General features: G+C 47.6%; 1 protein-coding gene across 2 annotated transcripts in view; it reads left to right on the forward strand.

Moving 5' to 3' along the window:
- RNF13 (ring finger protein 13) overlaps nucleotides 1-23,662 on the forward strand; it is a 177,705-nt gene that overhangs the window by 116,190 nt on the left and 37,853 nt on the right. For both annotated transcript variants that reach the window (XM_073625980.1, XM_073625979.1), the window contains one exon: nucleotides 20,628-20,715. In XM_073625980.1, coding sequence (XP_073482081.1) covers nucleotides 20,628-20,715 — 88 coding nt within the window. The remainder of the gene's footprint in view (nucleotides 1-20,627; nucleotides 20,716-23,662) is intronic.

The following is a 23,662-nucleotide window of genomic DNA, read 5'->3' on the forward strand; positions in this document are numbered from 1 at the left end:
ATTTCAAATATCACAAATAATACCTTGGCCGTCACAAGACCTGAGCATTGTCACATGAGATGTTCCTGAACCTATGAAGATAGGTTGCTCAGGCACCTTGAGCTGTTAAATAGGGAAGGTGGGGGCTTGCCAACTCTACCAATATTTCAGTTAAAGCGGGAGTCCGGCGACCAATACTTTTTTTTTTTTTTTTTTTTTTTTTTAGGTCATTGAGACACTTTGCTAATCCCAAAATAATACTCAGTTTGGGTGTAATATTTCCGGCTCTGTCTATTTTTCGTACTGAAGAATAACTTTAAAAATGTGATGCTGGCTGTTTCCATCTTGCTTGTGGGCATGTGAAGCCCACAAGCATAGGCGTCCTTAAGGGGGGGCTATTGAGGCTTGACCCCCGAATGTGGGGCCAATAGCCCCGAGTGTCTAAGCGCAGTGGCCAAAACTGCAAGATCAAGAGCGGCGCATTCCGATTCCCGTGCGCGCCGCCATCAGTGTTATATTACATACAGCCTGTACGAGCGCTTAGCTGGGCAGCGGGCGCTCCCTGATTGGCTGTGCAGGAGGAAGACATAAGGGTCTGTGATCGGCCCGGTGGAGCTGCTGACTGGTCACATGTGGAGGCGGGTAGGGGCTTGACTGTGGGTGATCGCGGCCGCCCGGAGCCCCGCCTCCCTGCCTGGCGCGCGCTGTGTCTCCTCCTGACGGAGGCGGGGAGGGGCTGGACTGTGGGTGATCGTGGCCGCCCGGAGCCCCGCCTCCCTGCCTGGCGCGCGCTGTGTCTCCACCTGACTGAGGTCTCTCTGTTATCTGCCCTTCCACTAGTCTGTCAGCGTGCCACTCTCTGTAAGCCCACCCCTCTGTCATCCCGCCCCTTTGTGTAAGCCCACCCCTTTCTGTCACTGCCCCCCTCTCTGTCAGTACACCCCTCCTCTGTCAGCACCCCCCTCTGTCAGCAGTGCACCCCCTCTGTAAGCACCCCCCTCACTGTCAGCCCACCCCCCTCACTGTCAGCACCACCCCCTCTGTCAGCACCACCCCCTCTCTGTCAGCACCACCCCCTCTCTGTCAGCCCACCCCCCTCTGTCAGCACCACCCCCTCTCTGTCAGCCCACCCCCCCGTCAGCCCCCCCTCTCTGTCAGCAGTGCACCTCCCCTCTCTGTCAGCACCTCCCCTCTCTGTCAGCACCCCCCCCTCTCTGTCAGCACCCCCCCTCGCTGTCAGCACCCCCCCTCTCTGTCAGCACTCCCCCTCTCTGTCAGCACTCCCCCTCTCTGTCAGCACCCCCCCTCTCTGTCAGCACCCCCCCTCTCTGTCAGCACCCCCCCTCTCTGTCAGCACCCCCCCTCTCTGTCAGCACCCCCCCTCTCTGTCAGCATCCCCCCCTCTCTGTCAGCACCACCCCCTCTCTGTCAGCCCACCCCCCCTGTCAGCCCCCCCTCTCTGTCAGCAGTGCACCCCCCTCTCTGTCAGCCCACACCCTCTCTATCAGCGACCTCCTCTCTCTCAGCGACCCCCCTCTCTGTCAGCACTCCCCCTCTCTGTCAGCACACCCCCTCTCTGTCAGCACTCCCCCCTGTCAGCACTCCCCCTCTCTGTCAGCACTCCCCCTCTCTGTCAGCACACCCCCTCTCTGTCAGCACACCCCCTCTCTGTCAGCCCACCCCCCTGTCAGCACCCCCCTCTCTGTCAGCCCACACCGTCTCTGTCAACACCCCCCCTGTCAACACCCCCCCTCTGTCAGCACCACCCTCCCTCTGTCAGCACCACCCCCTCTCTGTCAGCCCACCCCTCCATCAGCCCCCCCCCTCTCTGTCAGCAGTGCACCCCCCTCTCTGTCAGCCCACACCCTCTCTATCAGTGCTCCCCTCTCTCTCAGCGTCCCCCCTCTCTCAGCACCCCCCCCCCGTCAGCCCACACCCTGTCAGCACCCCCCCTCTCTGTCAGCACCCCCCCTCTCTGTCAGCACTCCCCCTCTCTGTCAGCACTCCCCCTCTCTGTCAGCACTCCCCCTCTCTGTCAGCACTCCCCCTCTCTGTCAGCACCTCCCCCTCTCTGTCAGCACCACCCCCTCTCTGTCAGCACCACCCCCTCTCTGTCAGCACCACCCCCTCTCTGTCAGCACCACCCCCTCTCTGTCAGCACCACCCCCTCTCTGTCAGCACTCCCCCCTCTGTCAGCACCACCCCCTCTCTGTCAGCCCACCCCCCCGTCAGCCCCCCCTCTCTGTCAGCAGTGCACCCCCCTCTCTGTCAGCCCACACCCTCTCTATCAGCGACCTCCTCTCTCTCAGCGACCCCCCTCTCTCAGCACCCCCCACCCACACCCTGTCAGCACCCCCCCCTCTGTCAGCACCTCCCCTCTCTGTCAGCACCTCCCCTCTCTCTCAGCACCCCCCCCCGTCAGCCCACACCCTGTCAGCACCCCCCCTCTCTGTCAGCACCCCCCCTCTCTGTCAGCACTCCCCCTCTCTGTCAGCACTCCCCCTCTCTGTCAGCACTCCCCCTCTCTGTCAGCACCACCCCCTCTCTGTCAGCACCACCCCCTCTCTGTCAGCACCACCCCCTCTCTGTCAGCACCACCCCCTCTCTGTCAGCACCACCCCCTCTCTGTCAGCACCACCCCCTCTCTGTCAGCACCACCCCCTCTCTGTCAGCACCACCCCCTCTCTGTCAGCACCACCCCCTCTCTGTCAGCACCACCCCCTCTCTGTCAGCACCACCCCCTCTCTGTCAGCACCCCCCTCCCTCTGTCAGCCCACACCCTCTCTCTCAGCGTCCCCCCTCTCTCTCAGCGTCCCCCCTCTCTCTCAGCGTCCCCCCTCTCTCTCAGCACCCCCCCTCCGTCAGCACCACCCCCTCTTTGTCAGCACCCCCCCCTCTCTGTCAGCACCCCCCTCTCTGTCAGCACCCCCCCTCTCTGTCAGCACCCCCCCTCTCTGTCAGCACTCCCCCTCTCTGTCAGCACTCCCCCTCTCTGTCAGCACTCCCCCTCTCTGTCAGCCCACACCCTCTCTATCAGCACTCCCCCTCTCTGTCAGCACTCCCCCTCTCTGTCAGCACCCCCCCTCTCTGTCAGCACTCCCCCTCTCTGTCAGCACTCCCCCTCTCTGTCAGCACTCCCCCTCTCTGTCAGCACTCCCCCTCTCTGTCAGCACCACCCCCTCTCTGTCAGCACCACCCCCTCTCTGTCAGCACCACCCCCTCTCTGTCAGCACCACCCCCTCTCTGTCAGCACCACCCCCTCTCTGTCAGCACCACCCCCTCTCTGTCAGCACCACCCCCTCTCTGTCAGCACCACCCCCTCTCTGTCAGCACCACCCCCTCTCTGTCAGCACTCCCCCTCTCTGTCAGCACCCCCCTCCCTCTGTCAGCCCACACCCTCTCTCTCAGCGTCCCCCCTCTCTCTCAGCGTCCCCCCTCTCTCTCAGCGTCCCCCCTCTCTCTCAGCGTCCCCCCTCTCTCTCAGCACCCCCCCTCCGTCAGCACCACCCCCTCTTTGTCAGCACCCCCCCCTCTCTGTCAGCACCCCCCTCTCTGTCAGCACCCCCCCTCTCTGTCAGCACTCCCCCTCTCTGTCAGCACTCCCCCTCTCTGTCAGCACCCCCCCTGTCTGTCAGCACTCCCCCTCTCTGTCAGCACTCCCCCTCTCTGTCAGCACTCCCCCTCTCTGTCAGCACCACCCCCTCTCTGTCAGCACTCCCCCTCTCTGTCAGCACTCCCCCTCTCTGTCAGCACTCCCCCTCTCTGTCAGCACCACCCCCTCTCTGTCAGCACCACCCCCTCTCTGTCAGCACCACCCCCTCTCTGTCAGCACCACCCCCTCTCTGTCAGCACCACCCCCTCTCTGTCAGCACCACCCCCTCTCTGTCAGCACCACCCCCTCTCTGTCAGCACCACCCCCTCTCTGTCAGCACCACCCCCTCTCTGTCAGCACCACCCCCTCTCTGTCAGCCCACACCCTCTCTGTCAGCCCACACCCTCTCTGTCAGCCCACACCCTCTCTCTCAGCGCCCCCCTCTCTCTCAGCGCCCCCCTCTCTCTCAGCGCCCCCCCTCTCTCTCAGCGTCCCCCCCTCTCTCAGCGCACCCCCCCTCTCTGTCAGCACCACCCCCTCTCTGTCAGCACCCCCCTCTCTGTCAGCCCACACCCTCTCTCTCAGCGTCCCCCCTCTCTCTCAGCGTCCCCCCTCTCTCTCAGCACCCCCCCCCCCTGTCAGCCCACACGCTCTCTGTCAGCACCCCCCCCTCTGTCAGCACCCTCCCTCTGTCAGCACCCCCTCTCTGTCAGCAGTGCACCCCCTCTGTCAGCACCCCCCCTCTGTCAGCACCCCCCCTCTGTCAACACCCCCCTTTCTGTCAGCACCCCCCTTTCTGTCAGCACCCCCCTGCCTCTGTGTCAGCCACCCCCTCTCTCTCCTGCCTCCTCCCCCCTTTCACTCACCCCCCTTCCCCCACCTCTTTCCCCCCCTCAGGGGGTGGAGGTCCCATGATTCCCAACAGCGGCCCTGTGAGTGAGTGTACCAGTTCAAATGTGTCTTGCCGACAATGGAAGGAAAATGGCACTACAGAAGAGCAGCTTCGCTCCACCCCCAAACTCCGGCTTCCACACTTCCTGACTCTAAATGGCTCTCGGTAAAGCAGTCTAATGGGGGTCTTAAGGGGCAGGGGACACTGATGGGGGGAGGGGTCACTGATCTAATAGAGATCTCTAAGGGGGGTGCTGATGTAAGGGGACTCTGAGCTAATGTAGAGGGGGTGCTGACTGCTGGTGACCCATTAGATCAGCAGTCAGTGCGTGTCAGGTAGGTCAGTGTATGTCAGCCAGGTAGGTCAGTGTGGGTCAGGTAGGTCAGTGCGTGTCAGGTAGGTAACACCCCCCCTCCATACAACCGCACCGCCCGCCACCCCATCATCCCCCCCGGTGCCGGGCTCTGACTTCGGGCTGAAGCCCCTGGTCTTTTTGCCACCTAGCAACGCCCCTGGCCACAAGCATTGATTTCCTGGATGTGGTGAATGCTGTTCATTCACAACTTGTTCACGCGCATGATCATTGTTCCCGCACTGAATCTTGGGAAGCCTGACACTAAGCTCCCAGGAGACACTGCGGCGCCGGGGAAAGGCAATAAACACGCCTACTCCCATGGGAGGAGAGACAGGAAGTGCCACAATAAAGTACAATATAAAGGTAATTACAGCGATAAAAAAAAATTTCGTGCGGAATTTGAACATCTATGCAATTAACTGAGGGGGTAAGATTAAGTTAAAAATTTGAGCGGAACCCCGCTTTAATGGGTCTTTCAGTTATTTCAACCTGTGCTGTCAAGAGGCTTATTTTGACAGAATAAAAGGTGTGGCGTGGCTCCTCTTTATGTCTACTATCTGCCAGTATTTTACCTTAGAACTGTTTTATCCAGTAGAGGTTTGCATTAGTGTAGTGGTGTTGTAAGTCATTACCATTGATAGCGGAGGAGGGCACTCAATATCGGTTAACTTTGCATCCAGCTGATTTCTGCAATGATGTGAATATTTTCAATATCCTTTTTGGTGAATAAACCGGAGTAGCAGGCGATCAGATTATACAAACACATCTGAATGAGTTATAGAATGCTAGCAGGAAAGGGCTCATAAGACAGAAACATTTGCCACTCACAAAAGCAGTCAACATACAATCAGACAGTGCTTTGCAAAGTGCCATAAAAGTATCCTGTAATACTTCTTTATTTGTAATATAAAGAGTTTAAATAGGTAGTAAACAATAATGCATATAGCAGACTCCATATAAAATGAACTGTTACCATCCAGAGTGAAATTCCTAATTAAAACTAAAGTTTTACAAAAAATAAAAAGTTAGCTTGACCCTGGCTCCTGACACTTCTGGGAAGGCACAGTAGATGTCACTGTTCCTCACAGCTGATTACTTGAAAATCTTAGGGATTGCACATATACAGTAATATAACACATTATAGTTAGAGTATTTAAAAAAGTAAAAAAATATATGTGTGTATGTATGTGTGTATAAATATATATGTATGGAGGAAGGTGTTTGTAGTATGTTACACATTGCCAGACAGCCTGAGGAAGAGCAGGGATGCTCGCAACTGCTGTTGCTGATTTACATGATTTGACAATACCTGATGATTGGAAGATACAGAAAAATGTACAAATATGCAAGCCACTGTACAGTTGCGAGCAACACTGCTCTTCATCAGGCTTATCTGGCTGTGTGTAACATGCTATTACAAAAATCATACCTTTATCCAAAACCCAAGGTGTTCCCCACAGGTGCACAACCCAATTATCCAATCAATTAGATCCAGACTTAAATTAACCCCATTTTACTATGTGATAAAACCAATCAACAAACACAGATGAGTGTAATAACAAGAGTATTAATAAGTAGAAAAGGTAGAAAAAGAGGAGAGGGAGAATCTACATACATATAGTCCATATAAGACTGTAATGATCAATTCGGGAACAAAACCCATAACAACCACGCCACTACATCTTATATTGTGAAAACCTGACATCCCACTCCGCTCTCTAAGAAGTTATTGACAGCAATTAAATGTTATAATATATGATAATTCTCAGTATTTTTTCCATGTAATCATCATCTTCAAGAAGATTCCCCTGTTTCAAATCCTGTATCGTTTCCATTGAATCTAGGGAAGAAAAATGTGATTGTATAAATCCCAATCCATGTTTATAGGAATAGATACAGATCATAGTCTCTATTCATTCCATTTGGATGAAGAGACTGTAACTTGTTGTTCCACCATACCTCCCTTTTCTTGAGTTTCAAAATTCTGTCACCCCCTCTTTTATCCCTGGATACTTCCTCTAATACCATGAAGTGCAGATCAGATTCTTTATGTCCCTTTTCTAGGAAATGTCTCGATACCTGTAAACTGGGCTGTTTATGCCTTATTGTGCTGCGGTGTTGGGCTATTCTATCCTTGATCTTTTGGATTGTTTCTCCGACATATATCAAACTGCAGGGGCATGTGAGGATATATACCACATATGAGGATTGGCATGTGTGGAAGCCATTAATTACTACCTTTTCTCCACTAGTAGGATGAGTGTAATGATCACCTTTAAGTAGTAAGTTGCATTGGATGCAACTTAAACAGGGAAAACATCCCTTTCTTTTTTTTCCCCAGGAATGTCATTTTTGTTTCGTGTGTGCTGGCCTTAAACTCAGATCTGACTAGAGAGTCCCTTAGAGTCTTATCACGCTGATAGGCTCTCATGGGAACTTGTTGTAAAATGTCTATCTGGGGATAAGACAATTTTAGAAGGGGCCAATGTTTCTTAATAATACTAAAGATTTTTTCACTGTAACTATGGAACTGAAAAATAAATGGCAACCTTGGTCTCTCCTGTTTACATTTCCTAAAGGTAAAAGTTACATCCTTATGTTGAATTTTAATCAAATCCTGTATAATCATCCTCTCTGGATAACCACGTTCCCTGAATTTTTGGCACATCTCTTGTAATCTTGTTTCCCTTACTATCTCATTAATGACAATACGTTTAACCCTCAGCAGTTGACTCCTCACGATCGATTTAAACACGTGCTGTGGATGGTAGCTATTAAATAGTAAAAGTTGGTTCCTATCTGTGGGTTTATGTATAGGTGGGAGTCAATCTGACCCCGATCTATATAAATCCTTGTATCCAGAAAAGGAATAGAATTACCGCCAATGTTAATTTTAAATTGTATGTCTGAGCAAAACCCATTCAGCATCTCATCAAATAACTTATAGGATTTAATGCTACCCCGCCATATTGCAAAAACATCATCTATGTAGCACCACCAGGTGGCGCAGTACCTCTGAAACAATTCATTTATGAAAATATATTTGTGTTCAAATTCATTCATAAATGAACAAGCGTATGGCGGAGCAACATTGGAGCCCATCGCAACTCAATTGAGTTGCATGTAGAATTGTTCCTTAAACAAAAAATAGTTATTAAACAGCACAACATGAAACAATTTCTCAATTAACACTACTTGAGCATCAGAGTATTCATTGCTGTTTCTAATGAGTCCAATCGCTGCATCAATCCCAGCCTGATGTGGGATAAAGGTGTATTGGCTCGTGGCATCCCAAGTAACCAGGATCTCATCTCCGTGGCATATAGGTTCTTCCCTGATTTTTAATAGAAAATCATTAGTATCCCTAATGTACGATTTAATGTTCTTTACAAGGGGGGACAAAATTTTACCTTTGGAACAAAGATAGTCTCTCTCCGAGACTATGGGACGTCCTGGCGGAGATTGACTGTCTTTGTGTATTTTCGGCAGCATATACAGGACTCGGATCCGTGTGTGGGATGGTAACAAAAATTTGAATAGGTCCCGGGCGATTAACCCCACTTTTATTGCAGGTTTCAAAATGTTTTCTAATTGTTTCCTTATACCCCATGTGGGGTCAGCAGTGACCTTTTTGTATACAGTTTGATCATTTAACTGACAACATATTTCATCTTCATACATTTGTGGATCCATGATCACTACTGTACCCCCTTTGTCAGCTGGCTTCAATACTATATCGTCACGTTTGGTTAAACTTTTCAAGGCTAGCCTTTCTTGCTGTGACAGGTTGTTTGGTGTATGATCCATGTAGTCAACTCGGGAGATCAGATCTTTCACCTCTCAAGTGACCTTCTTAACAAAAGTTTCAACTGGGGCATAAGATGTAAGTGGAACTGATTTCAATTTCATCACTAAACCAAGTGCCTTACAATCCAATGAATCCCCCACTGGTTCCCCATATGTAAAGGTCTATGGATAAAATGTACCTTCCACCTTATATTACGAAACAATCTATAAAGGTCTTGGTCAAGTTGGAAAGAATCTAAATAGCTTTTGGGGCAAAAGGAGAGGCCGCGATTGATCAGTCCTACCTCCTCCGATGATAGAATTTTTCTACCTTTTCTACTTATTCATACTCTTGTTAATACACTCATCTGTGTTTGTTGATTGGTTTATCACGTAGTATTATGGGGTTAATTTAAGTCTGGATCTAATTGATTGGATAATTGGGTTGTACACCTGTGGGGAACACCTTGGGTTTTGGATAAAGGTACGATTTTTGTAATAGCATGTTACACACAGCCAGATAAGCCTGATGAAGAGCAGTGTTGCTCACAACTGTACAGTGGCTTGCATATTTGTACATTTTTGTAAAAAAACACGTAAAAAAGAATTGCATCGGAGCATGACTCCCGTCTTTTATATATATATATATATATTACACACACACACACACACAGGCAAAAAAAGTATTTAGTCAGCCACCAATTGTGCAAGTTTTCCCACTTAAAAAGATGAGAGAGGCCTGTAATTGTCATCATAGGTATACCTCAAATATGAGAGACAAAATGTGGAAACAAATCCAGACAATCACATTGTTTGATTTTTGAAAAGAATTTATTTGCAAATTACGGTGGAAAATAAGTATTTGGTCAATATCAAAAGTTCAACTCAATACTTTGTTATATATCCTTTGTTGGCAATGACCGAGGTCAAACGTTTTCTGTAAGTCTTCACAAGGTTGTCACACACTGTTGCTGGTATGTTGGCCCATTCCTCCATGCAGATCTCCTCTAGAGCAGTGATGTTTTGGGGCTGTCGTTGAGCAAAACAGACTTTCAACTCCCTCCAAAGGTTTTCTATGGGTTGAGATCTGGAGACTGGCTAGGCCACTCCAGGACCTTGAAATGCTTCTTACGTTCTTACGAAGCCACTCCTTCGTTGCCCGGGCGGTGTGTTTGGGATCATTGTCATGCTGAAAGACCCAGCCACGTTTCATCTTCAATGCCCTTGCTGATGGGAGGAAGTTTGCACCCAAAATCTCACGATACATGGCCCCATTCATTCTTTCATGTACACGGATCAGTCGTCCTGTTCCCTTTGCAGAGAAACAGCCCCAAAGCATGATGTTGCCACCCCCATGCTTCACAGTAGGTATGGTGTTCTTTGGTTGCAACTCAGCATTCTCTCTCCTCCAAACACGACTAATTGTGTTTCTACCAAACAGTTCTACTTTGGTTTCATCTGACCATATGACATTCTCCCAATCCTCTTTCGGATCATCCAAATGCTCTCTAGCAAACCTCAGATGGGCCCGGACATGTACTGGCTTAAGCAGGGGGACAGGTCTGGCACTGCAGGATCTGAGTCCCTGATGGCATAGTGTGTTATTAATGGTAGTCTTTGTTATGTTGGTCCCAGCTCTCTGCAGGTCATTCACTAGGTCCCCCGTGTGGTTCTGGGATTTTTCTTTGGTCTTCACCATAATGGAGTTTGGAGTGTGACTGTTTGAGGTTGTGGACAGGTGTCTTTTATACTGATAACAAGTTCAAAAAGGTGCCATTAATACAGGTAATGAGTGGAGGACAGAGGAGCCTCTTAAAGAAGAAGATACAGGTCTGCAAGAGCCAGAAATCTTGCTTGTTTGTAGGTGACCAAATACTTATTTTCCACCATAATTTTCAAATAAATTCTTTCAAAAATCAGACAATGTGATTGTCTGAATTTGTTTCCACATTTTGTCTCTCATAGTTGAGGTATACCTATGATGACAATTACAGGCGTCTCTCATCTTTTTAAGTGGGAGAACTTGCACAATTGGTGGCTGACTAAATACTTTTTTTGCCCCACTGTGTGTGTGTGTGTGTGTGTATATAATTATTATTTTTTTTTTTTTTTTTGCTTTCTGAGAGCTTAGTTAGTTCTGCCTTGGGTCCTGGACCTGGAGGCCATGAATGGGATAAAGCCTCCATTCCTGGGTGCATGTTTTTACATAGTAGTCAGTGCCCTGCTGACTATGATGTAGTGCACAGGTTCTTTTGTTTGGGATCTTTTATGAGGCTTCTTTTTTCTCCAGGAGAAAGTCATGAGACAAGGAAGCACTAAAGTCCTGGTACACACTAGCATTTCTTTTTTCATTCAATCCAGCAGGCTGAATGAAGAAAAAACTGAAGTGCTCAGGACGAGCCGTTGTACTGACTATCTGATGTTCTTACAATGATCTCCCCCCACTGAGCTATTTTGTTTTGACGGGGGATGGCCCGCTCCACCACTAGAACACAACGGTCAGTGCTCTCAGCCATCAGCTAAGAGTGCTAATCAGATGCCGATTGGCAGACCATTTTCGGTCATGCCCCTTCGACAGAAGCCCTCCCGGCAGACATACACATGAACTGAATGCCGCCCGATACAGCTCTTAAAGTGTCTGCATTTGACCAGGCTGATGCCTGTGTGTGATAGTCTGTGTGGCGACAGACTGGACGGTCTGGCCGAATAACCATAGGAAGTCTACACCAGTTTTTTGTTGTTTTGAAGTGGTGTTGGAAACCTTGCTGTGGAACTTTTTTCTTTTAAGTAAACCATGACAGAAAGCCCTTAAATTTAAAGATAGTGAGTGGACCTTGAAGTGTGTGTGTGTATAATATATAAATTCTTTTTACCCAAAAAATAAATTAAAATGTTCATAGCTGGATCAAATCTGTTAACATACATTTGTAATGTTAGTTTGAACCAAGTTTATACATTAGATCCTGTTCATGCATATATGCCAGAAAACTTTATATAAAACAGAGAAGAAGCTGTCACGTGTGTCTAACTCTAGCAGGAGTTATGATTACTAAATGAGCTCATTGTGACTACATGGGAACTTCCTTACTGTGTGTAGGACTCCTTACAGGGCAGATCTAATTGCACTGAAAGAAAATGAATTGCAAATGTGCCTGCTAATACAGTGTACAGGCATATGCAAAGTTTTGGGCACCCAGGTCATGTTATTGTTGATTTACTATGCAAAGAGCTAGCGCAGCCTATGCAAGAAACAAATACAACATAGTTCTGCAAACTTTAGTGATCAGTTGTTTATTTGCTTAATTTAATAGTTACTGCACCACTATATGGTTATGTCAGACATGCAAGACTATTTCTGCAATACATTAGTTCTACAGAGAAGAGAGCAAAACACATAGACTAGTAGTTGGATACTCACTGACAGGTTTGCATATGCCATGTTGACTGTATCCTCTATATGAACGCAGGCAAGTTGTGCAGTCACTGTCCAAATTGCTCCCCTCAGCTACCAAAGGTTTTTGTTTCTCTATCACTGTTTGACAGCTGCAGCACCCTCAGCCTAGCTGCTCAGGGTTTGCAGTCTTTGCAGTCTCAGCTGCATTCGCAGGCACCCCTGCTGTTGTAGCCTATGAAGCACCCACAACTTTGCTGCTCCTGTGCACTCTGCTTCATTCAAGTGCCATCTCAGCAACTGCGGCTCCATGACATCCACAGTCTGAGCTGCTGCTGCACCATGCCAACATTTGCAGCCTCCAGAATAATCTCTACTTCCAGTTGCCCCTGGTCTCTCTCACCTTCCAGTTCCTTATTACCTAGCACCTACCCTCCTTTGTGTATATGACTACCTGTTGAATGACTTGAGGGGTAGCCTGCAACTAAGCCCAAACTTTTGTGAGGGTGTCCCTGCCAGAACACCAGCTACCTCTTAAACTCCATTCTCGGGGAAAGAAGCTGCACCAAAAAGCAGGGTCTTTATCTTGGATTGAGAAAAAATGCTCGAGCTTATTATGAACCCTTCCCTGGTGCCCCTTGCCTACCACTGATACTCTAGAAGACTTGTCAAGCTAGCTGAAAGTGCCGCAGACCCTCTGCAAGCCTCCATGGGTGCACTGACCACCTCTAGAACACCTTCATGCCCTCTGCATTTACAAACTCAAGTTCCTTCTCAACTCTACATCTTTCACCACCTCCTCATTACTCTGGGAATCCTAAGGGCCACTAGGGCTTCATAGTACATTGCGGAATCCACTTTGAACTGCGGCCCCAAAATTTCCCCAGTCAGCACTCCAAGTTGGCCTGCGCAGTCTCCCTCTTAGCTGGAGATACTCTGACCTAGGCTTCTCCCTTCTGGGACAGAGGCAGTTTCCCAGTCTGCAACTTCCCAGAATTCCATGCTGCCTTATTACTTTGACAAATCTGGACATACCTCCTAAGCTGCTTGTTCCCTCCTACACCTTCACCAAGGTAGCATGACCACGCGCCGTTATGAGATACAATTTTGGACCCTGGCCAAATGTGCCTAGAACAATGAAGCACTAACTAACACTTTTTGGCAAAGACTTTCTGATCATGTTAAATATTAGCTGGTAGGCAAAGAATTTCCCTTTCCCTAAGGATGCAGACGTCTCCTGTCAGGAAAAGGGGCATTTCCTGATGAATGTCACCAGCCATTCTGCTCCACCCTCTGCAAATTCTTCCACTCTTAAGCCCCATACACACGATAGGACTTTGTACAAACTTTCCCTTGGATTTTTGTACAAAGGGCGTTGGCTAGAAGTTTGTCTTGCATACAGACGACAGGACTTTTCCAGCCAACTTTCACCAAATCACGTGGTTTTTCAGCTCTTTACCACCACCCTTTGGTCAACTTCTGTATTGTCGTCTGATATTGTGTCAATCTCGCCACTTTTTATTGGCGAGATTGACGCCTTGTGAGCCGGGTTCACACTGGTGCGGGGATCCCCGCCAATGCCAGGCACTGTGTTTTGTATGAATCTTGAGCGAGAACTCCACGCCAAATTTTAAATAAAAATCCGGCATGGGTTCCCCTCCAGGGGCATACCAGGCCCTTAGGTCTGGTATGGATTTTAAGGGGAACCCCCTACGCCAAAAAAAATGGCGTGGGGGTCCCCCCCAAATCTATACCAGACCCCTATCCGAGCACGCAGCCCGGCTGGTCAGGAAAGGGGGTGGGGACGAGCCAGCGTGCCCCCCCCTCCTGAGCTGTACCAGGCCGCATGCCCTCAACATGGGGGGTGGGTGCCTTGGGGAAGGGGGTGCCCTGCGGCCCCCCCACCCCAAAGCACCTTGTCCCCATGTTGATGAGGACAAGGGCCTCTTGCCGACAACCCTGGCCCTTGGTTGTCGGGGTCTGCGGGCGGGGGGGGGGCTTATCGGAATCCGGGAGCCCCCTTTAATAAGGGGGCCCCCAGATCCCGGCCCCCCACCCTATGTGAATGAGTATGGGGTACAGCGTACCCCTACCCATACACGGGGGGAAAAATTGTCAATCAAAAAAAACACACTACACAGGTTTTAAAATTAATTTATTAGGCAGCTCCGACGTCTTCTTCCGTCTTCGGGGGTCTTCTTCCTACTTCTGGGGTCTCTCCAGCGTCTTCTCCCTCTCTCCGGTGTCGTCTCCGCGATCTCTGGTTCTTCTCCGGTGCCTTGTTCTTTCTGCCGGGCTCCTCCGCTAGCTTCTGCTCTTTTGCCGCTCTTTTGCTAGCAGAGGAGCCCAGATATCTGGATCGTCTTCTTCCCTCTTCTCTTCCAGAGATGTTGACACGATGCTCTCTCCGGCTGCAATGCTGTCTGTGCACTCTGCTATGACTTATAGGCGCTGACTCCGCCCCCCCCCCCCCCCCCCCCCCCCCCCGACAGCATTACAGCTGGAGAGAGCATCGTGTCAACATCTCTGGAAGAGAAGAGGGAAGAAGACGATCCAGAAGTCCGGGCCACCGCTGGAAAAAGAGCGGCAGAAGATAGCGGTGGAGCCGGCAGAAGATGCGGACATCGGGAGAAGACGTCGGAAGAGGACCCCCGAAGTCGGAAAGGACCCCCGAAGTTGGAAAAAGACCCCTGGAGCTGCCTAATTACTTTAAAAACCTGTGTACTGTGTTTTTTATTGACACTTTTTTCCCTAGGTGAATGGGTAGGGGAACAATGTACCCCATACTCATTCACATAGGGTGGGGGGGCCGGGATCTGGGGGCCCCCTTATTAAAGGGGGCTCCCGGATTCTGATAAGTCCCCCCGCCCGCAGACCCCGACAACAAACGGCCAGGGTTGTCGGGAAGAGGCCCTTGTCCTCATCAACATGGGCACAAGGTGCTTTGGGGTGGGGGGGCCACAGGGCACCCCCCTCCCCCAAAGCACCCACCCCCCATGTTGAGGGAATGCGGCCTGGTACGGCTCAGGAGGGGGACGCTCGCTCGTCCCCACCCCCTTTCCTGACAGGCCAGGCTGCATGCTAAGATAAGGGTCTGGTATGGATTTTGGGGGGACCCCCACGCTGTTTTTTCAGCGTAGCGGGTTACCCCTAAAATCCATACCAGACCGAAGGGCTTGGTATTCTCCAGAGGGGAATTCCCTCTCGCGCCCGCCGCAGTAGGAAAATGTGTTTTTACTATTGCAGCTAGCGCGAGATGTACAGTACCCTGCCGCCGAGAACCAGCGCAACATTCTCATGGCTGCGTACTGTAGTTTGTACAAAAGTCCGATGCTTTTGTGTACACATGATCGGACTTTGCTCCATCGGAATTTTGTTGCCGGAAAGTTTGTCCGTTCGCACAGCCAACAAAAGTCCGATGGAAACAGAAAAAGTTTGTCCGATGGAGCGTACACGCGGTCGGATGTTGCTCCAAAACAGCTAATTTGCATGTTTGTTGTCAAAAAGCCCAATCGTGTGTACGGCCCTTTACTGTCTATGCGAGATGTAAGTCAATTCTAGTTCCTACCTTTTGATACAGGGCCATGGATTTGTCTATGTGAGAGGTAAGTCAATTCTAGTTACTACCTTTTGATACTGGGCCATTAGCACTGGATCTGTGGCTTATCTTGGAATGCTTCTCCACACCTCTCTGTGTCGCCCAATAATGGCCCTTTACTTTTCGGTGGATCCATATGGCAGGAAACCATGCTTCTTGACATATTTATTGGAGTGCTACATCAGGAAACCTTACCTTCCTGATCCTTACCACAAGTCACCTCCTCCATCATCCTAGGCCTGCCTTTGCTGCAGCAACAGTCGTGGACCATAAACTTGTTCCACTCTTGAAGTTCTGGCTTGTGGGCCTCTGCCATTCCTGGTATCTCCTTCCGAATAAGTATGACCATATTTACCAACTAGAAAGAACCTACAATATCTATATGCCGCTTGGCAGCTCATTTTGAGAGAAAAGCCCGCTGGTCTCTTTTTTTTTGGGGGGGGGGGGGGGGGGGGCCTTTAAAGGCCAAGTTTACCTTCCGCTGTTACATGTTTTACCATATTTTGGATGTAACATGTTCAGCACCCTATCATTCCCTGTGACGGTGGGTGGGAGTTATTCACCCTGCAGCAGACACAGATGCATCATTCATTCAGTTATCTGTGAATGAATAAACCACAAGTCCTGTCTTCTACCATGGCAGACAACTTGTTGCTCTCAATGAACTGCGGGGCACTTATCAGCCTATCACTGACACTTCCTGCAGCTCATTAACTGCCCATAAGTAGGTAAGAGCAGAGAGCTGTCAGCAGTGTCTGAAGGAGCCCCACAAAGTCCCAACTTCTCTTCCTGTTTCACGCAATAGGGATGGAGGCAATGATCAGGCTACCATGCAGTCCCTATCAGGCATTAAGGCATGTCTTCTACATACTATGATACCTTGGTTCTGCTGTCATGCAGGTTCTCAGGCTAATACAACATATATTTCCATCATTTTAATGTTGGTCCCATGCTCGGGTTGGGTGGGGCTGTGTGGCCGGGGGGGTATCTCGAGACCCTAGTGTCTTCCCTGTCGGGAGCTGCTATGTTGTGCCGGTATCCCTCCCCTCAACCCCAGGCCGGACGGTTGGAGGGGGGGTTGAGGCGGGCAGTTCTGCCACACATCGGCACCGCGCCGAGCGTGTGGCGTCCTTCTGGGCGTCGCACGCCCAATGCGAGTTAATCCATTTACTTTGACTGACAAATGTGGGTGGAGACTTAGCCTCAATATACGGCTTTGGCCGTTCCGGCGAGGATGCCTCCTTCCCACTGTCACATCAGCGTGACGCTGGGCGGGACGCAGATTATGCAGGGGGTATTTAACACACGTTTTGGTAGCACACAAATCTGTGTTATTCATTGTGCACACAATTATACCTTTGGCTTTGGATTCCAGCCATATGCAACTCAAGGTCTTCACAATGTGAGTTTGTTTTTCATTGTCACTTTTGTACCAAACACTAATTTTATCTCACTTCAACTATTTCATTTTTGATTTTTTGCACTTTTTTGCATCAGATTTTTAATGCTTTTTCCCACATCACTATATTAATAATATCCCAGACCCTCTCACTATATTCTCAACCACGATCAAAATGACCCACACTAACCTACTACTATTATCATTGGGTGTTTTTATTCCCCTCCATTTAATCTAATTATGGTTCTGCTCCACTTCCTCAATTATAAATGAATTATATATACATACATAATTCTAATTATATTAGTTATTTTTCTAAACATAATAATTATATACACACATATGCTACTAGAAAATGTTATATACCTTGTTATTTATTATTTTTACAGAAGTGGAGCCCCTACTAACACTTCTTGGATATTCTATTTTTTTAAATCGGGGGATCCCATTAGTGCTCCTATGCGTCCCACTACCTCAGCTTTTGCAGGGGACTCCTCTAGTGGTCCCTGCCCTCGGGCCACACAGTCCTGACCAACGTGAGTATACAGAGGGATCTTACTTGCCCTCCATAATCAGTATCTCTCTTTCCCTGGGGCAATCATGAGATGATGGTTATATTAATTATATGTCTTATTATAGATACATGCAGCATCTGCCCCTGAAGAGTGGGTATACTTCCCACGAAACGCGTCGGGCATACACAGATGCTACATGCCCTCCAAGTTGGCTCTATATGTTCCATAATTTAGAACAATTTTTTAACTGTGATAGACTGTAAATAATTTGCTATATGCTGTCCCAGGTGATTTTACAGATGGGTATGACGTTTTTTATTCACCATGTTATGTAACAACTTTTAATACCGTTGACATGCTTTATGGTCTTGCTATGCATATGCTTGTCCATGAAATTATATATGATATTGCTATAAATACATTGTGTCGTTTACGGCTTAAAAATAAAACTCATTTGTTTTACAATCACTGCTTGCAAGCCTTGAATTCATGCCTCATGTAAAGTCCCAAAACTGTCCTATTCTATATAATTAGGGATGGAGTTGCATGTTGCCGTGCATCTCATATAAAGTCCCACCTTCTCTTCCTGTTAAAGGCCAAGTTTACCTTCCGATGTTGCATGTTTTACTATATTTTGGATGTAACATGTTCAGCACCCCATCATTCCCTGTAAAAGTGGGTGGGAGTTATTCACCCTGCAGCAGACACAGATGCATCATTCATTCACAGTTATCTGTGAATTAATAAACCACAAGTCCTGTCTTCCACCATGGCAGACAACTTGGCTCTCGATGAACTGCGGGGCACTTATCAGCCTATCACTGACACTTCCTGCAGGGTAACTGCCCATACGGAGGCAAGAGCAGAGAGCTGTCAGCAGTGTCTGCAGGAGCCTGAAATTACACCGGTGATCCACTGATGGCAGGCACAATGCTTTGCAGGCTCCAGTGTAAACAAAATAATAAATGCACATTTTTCATTTTTTTTTACCTGAAAAATCATGTGCATGTATTATTTTACTAAAGGTGAACTTATCCTTTAACTTTGTAATTACATACTTGCATACAAACCTGCTTTCTCACTACTTTGACCCCTACGATAGACTTCCTATGAACCAGAGCCCCAGTATTCCCCCCAGCTCGGATTCTGGCAACGACCTCCTTCACAAAAACCCTAGTAACCTTAAATCTTAGGACAAAGATTCTCCATTAGGCCCACAGTTTCAAACTGGGAGGTCATTCATGGTTCCATAGGATACTCTCCTTTCTGCCCCATTGCTGGACAGAAGTGCAGAGAGACATTAATGACTTTGTAGTGATTTGTACCACCTGTAACCTGACCAAAATCTGTTATCATGCACCTGCAGGTCCTGTAATGCCAATTTCTATGGAGCCCGGGGATCATTAGCTCATGGATTTATCACAGATCTTCCACCCTCTGATGACTAAATGGTTATTTGGTTTGTCTCTTCCTTCTGATGCAGTCTAAAAATTTCATCCAGGACATTTTTGGACTGCACAACATGCTAACTTATATTGTCTCAGGCAAGGTAGTCCCATTCACTTTCTAATTTTGGAGAAAGCTCTGAATGGACAATGCTCAGCAATTCTCATCCACTTGCCACCCTCAAACAGAGCAAACCAGACACTGGAGTAATATCTCCATTATGGCTCCATCATAGCGCCTGGGTCTCCCTCCTGCCTTTGGTCCAAGTTTGCTCAAAAGAATCTCATTCTAGCTCCAGGGAATCGCTACCTTTTGTAGTCTATGGTAAGAACCCTGGGGTCTCATTCACCTCAAATCTGCTTCCAAATTCAAAAGATTAACGCAACAAAGTTCCTGTCCTCCGGCCTACATGTAAAGTGTGGCTCAACAAATATTTCACCTCAAGATACCCTTCGGCGAAATTTGTTTCACATTATATTAGTTCTCTTGAAATTCTGGATAATATCCGTTCTGTGTTTTTCAAGTTTTCTTCCTTTTCATCTTTGCATCCCCAGTTGATTTCATGCCCCTCTTCTAAAGCCGCTCGTCTCAACAAATGTTCTCATCCTACCCTGGTTGTTTCAGTACCCCTCTAGGAGCTTCTTCTCAGGAATACGAGGGTTTAAATCTTGGATTTAAAGATCTCCCAAAGCAAATTCTGGTACCTGTTGGAAGACTACAGCCTGTAAGAATGCTCCTGAACCTTGGCGTCACATGTTTTTGCTCCTTAACTGGTAGGGAAATTTGATTGCCTATTCCCTCTGAAAGCAGGCCCTCAGTGGGTGGGGAGACCCCTCCTCCTCTACCTCCCACATCCACAGGTACTTGCTTATCTTCGTCGCACAAAGTACTGCATGACACAGAATGTGACTAAATCCTTCATTTGAACTAGAGCAAGGTGTGCTTTCACAGCTCAAGCTTGGAGTCCAAATTGTCCCTCTGAGCTACCAAAGCTTTTTGCCCCTGTATCACTGTTTGACAAGCTTCTCAGCACCTGTAGTCTCAGCAGACTTAGCTGCATGTCTGCACATCCTCAGACTCTGCTGCATCCCCCACTGCCCTTGCAACCTCTGTTGCACTTCAGCTACACCTGAAGTCACTTCTGCACCTCAGCTGACATACACAGTCTGTTGCATGTCTCTAGAACCCCATTTGCATTCATGGACCTCACTGTGTCCACCTCTGTTGGCATCTCTGCTGCTCTCACAGTCTCTGTAGCACCCACGGCTTCAGCCTCTGTTGCTCCTGTGCCCCCTGTGCAGTTTTTCAGCACTTGCAGTTTCCATGGTTTTCACAGTCTGAGCCTCTGCTGTGTCATCCCTAAAACTGCAGCCTAAGCTTCATCTACAGTCTGAATCTCCACTGCACTATCTCTGCACCAGCAGCCTCCTTATAATCCCCCAAATGCTGTGTCAGTATTGCCAAGTAATGATAAAGCAGTAAAGTGTCTATACATAGCCATGTATGTGATTAAATAAATGACTTTGGTTGTGTTTGCATGTGCTTATTGAAGTGCATTCTGTGGGGACAGATCATTTTTCTATATTACAACTGAGAATGGTGTGACAATGCCAGCCAGAATTATTCTCACTTAAGTGTGAGATTTGTGAGTTAACATGCTGTGTCTCTGTATAGGTGTTGAATGCTCAGAGAGCCGGATACAAGGCTGCTATTGTTTACAATGTGGACTCCGATGAACTCATCAGCATGGGGTCCAATGAAGGTATGTATGGCAAATGCATTTTCCTCTGCTTCTGCAATATGACTCATTTGCAAATATAAAAATTCTTCAGTTCTGGACAGAAGATGAGTGTTTGGTACAGTGTAGATTGCCTTAGCTCTATATTTTTATCAAATGTTATTAAAATTTCAATAAAATTTATAACAGTCCATTATGCCGTTTAATGAGTATGGTAAGAGTAAATCAAACAATTATGGAAATGGAAAGAACACTGCGCTCCAAAAAAGTGTAAATACTACTAAGCTGCAGTTCAAATGTGCGATATCCACATTAATATAAAGAAAGGAAAAAGGAACTGCGCTATACCCTAAAAACATATATGTGTATATATGTGACAAATATTATAAAGTCTGTACCTGAGTGCAATTGTGAAAAAAAACACTGGTATTAAACTAAATGCATATAATAAATACCACAAAGTATATAGTGAAACCAAATAAAAAACACCAAGTCCATAAATCAAATGAACAGACAGTCCACTAGGCAGTGGGAAGAAGCCCCTGATCGCCATCCATAGGGATCAATGTGTGAAGGGAGAGAATGGGAAAACACCCGTCATAGTGATCCTCCAACACCTGTAGTGCAGGCTTACCAAATAGCAAGCTGAATGAGCTTGATCAAATAAACCGGAGGTCAGAAGGACATGGATCTGCAGTGTCACTCTGTGTGTTGTACCAAACAGCAGGTGGACCGGCTGGAATGAAGACCTGGATACCCAGCTAGCATTAAGGCGTCCCTCTGGCGGCGTGGCCGCGGGCGGATTTAGGAAAATACCAATCCCCGAATTACCATCATAGGAATAAAAGAGAGTTATCCATAGTGTGACTCCATAGATAAAATTTATAAAAAAAAGTAGATAAAACACTTACAATTTTGCAGTGAAAAGAGAGCAAAAATCGCCGGCCGGCTGGCGAGCGCCCGTCCTATTGTGAGCGCTCTGACGTCAGAGCGTCACAATAGGACGGGCGCTCGCCAGCCGGCCAGAGGGACGCCTCGCCAGCTGACCAGAGGGATGCCTTAATGCTAGCTGGGTATCCAGGTCTTCATTCCAGCCAGTCCACCTGCTGTTTGGTACAACACACAGAGTGACGCTGCAGATCCATGTCCATCTGACCTCCGGTTTATTTGATCAAGCTCATTCAGCTTGCTATTTGGTAAGCGTGCACTTCAGGTGATGGAGGATCACTATGACGGGTGTTTTCCCATTCTCTCCCTTCACACATCGATCCCTATGAACGGCGATCAGGGGCTTCTTCCCACTGCCTAGTGGACTGTCTGTTCATTTGATTTATGGACTTGGTGTTTTTTATTTGGTTTCACTATATACTTTGTGGTGTTTATTATATGCATTTAGTTTAATACCAGTGTGTTTTTTCACAATTGCACTCAGGTACAGACTTTATAATAATTGTCACATATATTCACATGTATGTTTTTAGGGTATAGCGCAGTTCCTTTTTCCTTTCTTTAAATCAAACAATACTTTCTATATTATAAAAGACTATCGGAGTACCTGGTTTTCTAGATTTCTTTTCAAAAACCAAGACTCCTTAAAGACTTAGAAAAGTGATTTTCAACTTTAGAGGGACCAGGGCCCAGTAAATACTTCCAAAACCTTCAATGTCTCAACATGGCCATGATCAACCTGTTGCCAACCCTCATTCTAAACCTTCCCTGCTCTATCCATGAAAAAAAAAAAAGTTTGGCTATAGATACAATTTAAATCTATCACTTTTTATCATAAGAAGCTGTAAGGCTTATCCATTCAAACCGAAGAGAAGAAAAATTGCACACAATTGCATTTTGTATCCCACAGCAACCAAGCTAATTCTTGTTTAATGTTTCCCCCCAAAAAATGTAAAATCTCATTGGTGCCCTTTTAGTTACAACTCCATGTGTTTGAATTTTCAAAAATGAATGTTTTGTTAAGTCCTTGTCTCCCTGTGTAAATGCACACACCAATAAGAATGGTTACAAATTTGCAACAGAGATAGCCATAAGGACCCTCACTCCAGAAACCTGGCAGTGCAAGACCTCAAACTTCTGCTGAGCCATGGCCCCTTTCTGCTCCAACAGCTAAAGTCTAGCTGTCAGAGGAAACCAGGGCCCAGCAGGAGGAAGGCAGCAGGTCATGCTATGCACTAGAACAGGGGTCTCCAAACTTTCTAAACAAATGGCCAGTTTACTGTCCTTCAGACTTTAGGAGGGCTGGACTGTGGCCATTGGGAGTAGAAAATGTCCCAGCATCAGTTAGAGTAAACAGTGCCCCATCTTTGGTGTCAGCAAGAGGATTTGTGCTCCATTGCTTGTGTTATTGGGAGGAATTGTGCACCATCATTGGTGTCACTGCGAGGAATTGTGTGCCATCATTGGTGTCATTGGAAGGAATTGTGTGCCATCATTGGTGCCACTGCGAGGAATAGTGCTCCATCATTGGTGTAATTTGGCCCCGTTGTTGGTGTCATTAGGAGGAATTGTGCACCTTCATTGCTGTCAGTGAATGAAATGGTGCCTCAAGGGCCACATAAAAGCAAGCAAAGGGTTGCATCTGGCCCCTGAGCCGCAGTTTGGGGATGATTGCACTAGAACACTATATGTTTGGATTTTCCTTATTTACTTTTATTCACATACATTTTATTGAAAAAAATTTCCTATCTGTTTATTATTGAAGGATTTTCCTTTTACTGTCCCGAAGATGCAACAGGATGTAAAAATGGTAGTTAAGGCTAATTACAAGTATTCTATAAAATGTGGCTCCTCTTCCTACCTAAAGCCTCCTATGCAGAGCCTGCATGAAAAAAAAATCAGTGCAAAATACCTTTTTGTAATCTACTCTAGTGCAGTCACATGATCCTGCAGTCCCCCTGTGTAAGGGACTGCTTGACAAAAGCTGTGAATTCCCAGAGCACCCACCCGCACCCATTGCTCC

The sequence above is a fragment of the Aquarana catesbeiana genome, linkage group LG04 (assembly GCF_042186555.1).
Source record: "Aquarana catesbeiana isolate 2022-GZ linkage group LG04, ASM4218655v1, whole genome shotgun sequence".
Lineage (NCBI taxonomy): Eukaryota > Metazoa > Chordata > Amphibia > Anura > Ranidae > Aquarana > Aquarana catesbeiana.